At 38.9% G+C, this 5,439-nt stretch overlaps 1 protein-coding gene across 1 annotated transcript; it reads left to right on the top strand.

Annotated features, from left to right (window-relative positions):
* Window positions 1-214: 214 nt before the first annotated feature.
* On the top strand, window positions 215-3,465 carry bloc1s2 (biogenesis of lysosomal organelles complex-1, subunit 2). The gene is made up of 5 exons (XM_015040801.1): window positions 215-429; window positions 627-743; window positions 1,496-1,615; window positions 1,764-1,868; window positions 2,770-3,465. Exons 1-5 carry the CDS (start codon window positions 264-266, stop codon window positions 2,799-2,801), a joined length of 540 nt encoding a protein of 179 aa, XP_014896287.1. The 5' UTR covers window positions 215-263; the 3' UTR covers window positions 2,802-3,465.
* The last annotated feature ends 1,974 nt before the right edge of the window (window positions 3,466-5,439 follow it).

Genomic DNA, 5,439 nt, shown 5'->3' with positions numbered 1-5,439 from the left:
AATGCAAGTCATTTCTCTTTCTTTTTTTTTTTAAAAAAAAAAAAAAAAAAAAAAAAAGTTGTTTAAAAGTTTAATAAACACTACGCTTTCAAAAATCCCTTCTAGAGCAAAACCAGAACAGTGATTTTACGTTTTACAAAGAAGGGCGTGGCATTGCGCGTGAGTAGGGGCGGTCTGGTGGCGTTGGTCGCTGTGCCGCGCCGCGAGTGCATCACGTGATCGCCGGGCTCACGTGATAATGAACGAAACAAAACAGGAACAAAATGGCTGCAACTGGAGATGAAGCCGCAGCTATGGACAGTATTTCCAGGGAGCCAGCAGCCGTTTCGGCGGGGTTAATCGCAGCTGCTAGCGGCACGGCTGCGGCTGAACACCCCGACGATCCACCGGAAGCCCCGTCGAGTGCGCCAAAGAAACCTGGAGCAAACAGTACGTGGTGCTTTCCTTGCATTTTCTTAGCACCCAAATGACAATAGAGCACACAGTAAACAAATATATATATATATATATATATATATATATATATATATATATAGCTTTTATCTGATTGTTGATTGATGATTTATTGCATTGCAGTCGTGGTTTCATCCTAATAATTTAGTTCTGCTTCAAATCGTTGTGCCCAGGCGATGGAGGTGTGGAGACCGCAGAGGAGGCTGTGGAGCCCGCAGAGCCAGATATCAACGAGCTGTGCTCTGACATGTTTGAGAAGATGGCCATTTTCCTGCAAGGGGAGCTAACAGGTGTTGAATCTATTCTCAGTGCTACCATTGTGCTCTTTCTCTAAAGCTGTCATTGTGTACTGCAATCTAATTTTAAGCGTGCCTAAAATGTATTTACCTTATCTTAATTTAGATACCACCTATCACTTTTCTAAAAATATTCCCAAACTTCACTCAGACTTGTTTTACTTATTACCAAAGCAGTTTTTCTTTACCTCTCTGGCCATCATTTCTAATGAATCCGGTTAATCTTGTTGTGCAAGTTACTTGGGATGCTCCGATCAGGTTTTTTGCTTCCGATTCCGATCACTGCCGATCACATGGATTGTGTGTTAATCTTTCGTTTAAGTATAAATGCTAGTATGTGATCTGGCAAAATGGAAAAGTGATCTGGCAATAAAGTCACTTAATTTAGACATAAAACATGCAAAATACTTGCAGTTATTCAGTGAAATGGATATTTGTAAAACCTGCTCTCGGTAAACCAATATTTAACAGTAAGGTTCTCAATACCCTAAATTATACACGAGTCAAATAAATATTTATAAAATTATGAATGCTTAATGAATGTAAATTATGTGTTTGGCTAGAGCTGAAGCATACATTTGACAAATTTTAGTTCACCAGAAATCTCACAAACACCTGGTGTTTGGTGTTCATTAACTAATAGTGTATGCTGGTAAGAAGTGTGTCTCTAAATCGACTTATTCTTATTTCTATTCCATTTTTCTTTACTGTTGTTTCTTTTCTCTCAAATGTGACTTTCTTCTCAGCGACGTGTGAAGATTACCTGCTGTTGGAGAACATGAACAAGCTCACAAGTCTGAAATACATGGAAATGAAGGACATTAGCATCAATATAAGCCGGAACCTGCAGGATCTCAACAACAAGTGTGAGCATGTAGCATCATTTAAAGAAAAAGAAAAATCAACATTCATGAATTAGAGGTTTTTTTTTCTTCCATTTCTGATTCCTTTCTGAATTGAAGAGCCCTTGGTTATGTGTGTGTGTGTGTGTGTGTGTGTGTTTGTTTGTTTCAGATGCAAGCCTACAGCCTTACCTGGACCAAATAAATAAGATCGAGGAGCAAGTGTCATCCCTCGAACAGGCTGCATACAAATTGGATGCATACTCCAAGAAGCTGGGTAAGACATGCGCTACACAGTAGAGAGAAATGCCAAAGCGTATTTACTGCTGAGAAATCATGATTTTTTTTTTTATATTAAAAAGATACATAAGTTATCAATATCATCCCAATTTGGTTCAACATGTTAAGAAAATACAAAAAGTTTTGTTAGAAACTGGAGTTATTGCAGTAAATCCTATCACTCAGTTCTCAGACTGCAAGACAGCAGGAGGAAGATAAACATGGGACAAGCACATGAGAGATTACTGCAAAAGGAATGTTTTTATTGTTGGAAAATAATGGCTGTATATCAAACGATCAGATATATAACTTCCTACTTTCTGATTGCGCTGCATCATTTATGATGCACTCGACAATACGTGATTTATATGGAGAACAAAAGTGACAAACAGGTTTGTTTGTTAGTGTTTATAATTTACTTCCTTCTGCATTTAGTGATGAAGAAAATTGCAGTTTTACTTTCAAAAAAACGCTTTTAGCCGTTTTAATTTTTATCATAACCATAAATAAGATCCAGGCTTTCACCCAGAAAACTTGCTAAGCCCGGAGCTCGGGGCGCTAAGGCAAGTCATTCATCCAGCCGGCTGCCATAGTTTTGAGTTAAAAAATGTTTAAAGTTGACAGGAAATTTGAAAATATCACTTGATAGTTACGCGTTATTGGAAGACTGGAAGATTAATACCTAAATACCTACTATAAAGTCTTAAAAAGGTAATTATTAAAAAAAAAAAAAACTAAAATAAATAAATACTGCTAAGTCTGGGGGGGCACAAGTAAAGCCTGGTGGCCCGCCAGGCTTATAATACACTGTGGTAAAACTCTGAAATCTGTTATCGGTTCTAGAGACTGGACGCTTTTATCTGTGGAAGGAACAATCTTTTTTGTTTTTCTATTTGTAGAAGCCAGATTCAAGAAACTGGAGAAGCGATGAAGAGGAGGCAGACTGAGGGCTTCGGCGCCTTCTCGCCTTCTTTCACCCATCCCTGCCCTCCACTCTACTTGCCAGAGACTCAAGAGCTGCAGGGGAGGATGTGAACTGTGGCTGAAGCAAAAATAAGAAACACTCCTGCGAAAGCAGGCGTCTTTATGCACTATTACCAGAGTGTTGGCTGTAGATTTGACTCCAGTCTCGCTGGTTTCTGTTCATACAACCAAGATGTGCCACATCTGTTTGTCCAACTGTTAGCCTCTCCTAAGTAATATCAGGAAGACGTTCTTATCAAAAAGTGAAGCAAATGACACAAATGTAGTTAATTTGCTTCTTGCAGCATATTTAAAGCTTAATCATGTCAGAAACGTTTTATTTCCCAGGCTTTTCTTTTCTAAAATGTTAGGCAATAATCTGAGTTTACTCTGCATTAATTATTCTGTCAGGCAGTGTTCATAAAACACCAAACTACTTAAACCTGAGGCTTAGTTTTAATGTTGAGTTTAAAGACAAACTCTACAGTTTGTTTTAAATTTGTAGCTCATATACGATTCCTTATAAAGTCAACATCATGTCGTGTTCTCCTGAAAGCACACCACTGAAATCACATTTTCTTTGAAATAAAGCCTGATCCCACCACTCACAGCAGATGGCAGTCTTGCACCACAATTGGTTCTTAAAGGATTTTTTTTTTCTTTTTTTTTTTTCTAGATATCAGTTGTTTTCCTGCTTGGGAGAGGTGGGGGAACTGAACCACTGTTAACCAAGAAAGGATCAAGTTACTGCTTTCTCACAGAAAGGACAGGAGTGAAGCTTCAGCAGAGGGAAACGGATGGCATCTAGTCGCACATTCAAAGCAACGGATGGATGCCATCTGCTGCCTTTGTTTCCATCTTCACGTCAACTGCACAGCAGATCGTCTAAACTCGTTGCATCCTTCTTCTGATTGTATGCCAACCTCACGAGGATGTGTATTTGTGTGCGAGGCTTAATCTAAAACAGGTCTCTGTCATTAGTTCAGCTGAGACGCTGGCACAGAGGGAGCTCGTTATTCATACTGTAACGTTATTTACTGTTGCTCTGTGTGATCCTTCCATCTCTCCCTTTCCTTGCTTTATTTTCTTCCCCCCTCCCCACATCCCTAGAGTATACACCTCAGTCCTCTCCTAAAGGCCCTTGGCTACGTCGTGAGCTTTGGGCGGTTTTCTGGAGTCTATATGTGCGTGCCAGGAGGCACTCAAGCAAAGTACAGAAGGTAACATTAATCATAGCCAAGCCTCTCATGTTGTTAAGTTTGGGTGGGTATTGCATGTTCTGTGCTAAATAATTGGCCTAAAGATTGGGAAGGTGGAAGGAATTTCTGTAGTTTTTAAAGCTTGTAGGTTCCAGCTATGGTGGAAAAACTCTGTTCAGATAGCAGATTATTCTGCTTTGGAAAAGTATTCGCCTCTCCTTTACACCTTACACTTGAACACCTCCACGTATTTTGTTTTGTTTTATCAGCGCAAGTAATAATTTTTTAGTTGGGGTTTTTGCAAGTAAAAATATGAAATGTTTAGCTTGGCATTTCAATTACTTTGCAGACTTTGTTGCTGGAGGAATTTCGAGGCTATGTTTTTCTTCTTGTGGTAACATACGTCAGACTTAAAACCGAACATCAGTTTTAAGTCTTATTATGGATTTACAGTTGGAATTAGGTCTGGACTGTGATCGGGTTATTATAAAACATGATATCTAAACCATCCGTTTGGTGTCATCTTGCTTGAAGCTGAATATTTTGCAGCTTCTTGCAGGTGTTCTTCCACCATCACACAAAATTATGTTTTCTTTTCCCTCGATTACACAACCATGCACCACTTAGTGTTGGCCAATGATGTGAAAGTCCGATAAAACACATCGAATTTTGTAAGTTTGTAGTGAAACGGTTTGAATTTATGAATTCCTATTCAAGATGATGTAAATTCGTGATTCACGGCTTATCAAACTAAAACAGATCTTTCCTTTTCTACCATGTTTTGTTTCAGAACTGCTTTCCTGCTATAAAACCAAGTTCATTTCGACTAGGTGATTTTTATTTGGCACCGAGTTGTACATCTTACTATAGGATACCTTGGTAATCCCTCGCTGTCGTTCTTCCCTTGTGACACGTGGTCCTTCTAGCGCCGCAGCGTGACAGAACCTCAGATGTGTATCTCTTTCTTTCTGCCCTACAGGCGTCATTTTGTCAGAGAGGAAAGAAACTGGGGGATAGGATTGTCAAGAGCGAAACCGCAGAGCTTTAATCCATACAGACTGCGGCTTCTCTTGGAAAGTTTTTGCAAATGTTCGCCTTTCATTTTTACAGTTTCCACCTTCAGTCATGTTGTCTTTGTTGTTGCTTCTCCAAAGATTAACTCTTGATCCAGAGCTTGGAACAGATGAGGTTGTGAAGATTGTTTCCTCTTATCTCTCCATAAAGTAGTCACTCTCCATTTTCTGTTTAATCCTTTGATTTATTTATTTTTTTTAAATGCAAATGTGTCAACAGCTTAAAGATTTGTAAAATGCTGTTTGCATCAACTATTATGTTTTTAAGACTTGGATTGTTTCAAGGTAGTAAAAGATATCTCTTGAAGGAAAGATATTAACTTCTCTGAAGATT

This window comes from Poecilia latipinna, unplaced genomic scaffold (genome assembly GCF_001443285.1).
Source record: "Poecilia latipinna isolate Pla-1442-1.1 unplaced genomic scaffold, P_latipinna-1.0 Scaffold527, whole genome shotgun sequence".
Taxonomy (NCBI): domain Eukaryota; kingdom Metazoa; phylum Chordata; class Actinopteri; order Cyprinodontiformes; family Poeciliidae; genus Poecilia; species Poecilia latipinna.
Note: the sequence above shows the minus strand (reverse complement) of the source record. Positions and strands in the feature narration are given on the sequence as shown.

Coding starts and splice junctions, on each gene's coding strand:
- bloc1s2 (XM_015040801.1), top strand. CDS start 264: ATGGCTGCAACTGGAGATGAAGCCGCAGCTATGGACAGTATTTCCAGG. Junction 430..626: donor AAAGAAACCTGGAGCAAACA/GTACGTGGTGCT, acceptor CGTTGTGCCCAG/GCGATGGAGGTGTGGAGACC. Junction 1,869..2,769: donor TGCATACTCCAAGAAGCTGG/GTAAGACATGCG, acceptor TTCTATTTGTAG/AAGCCAGATTCAAGAAACTG.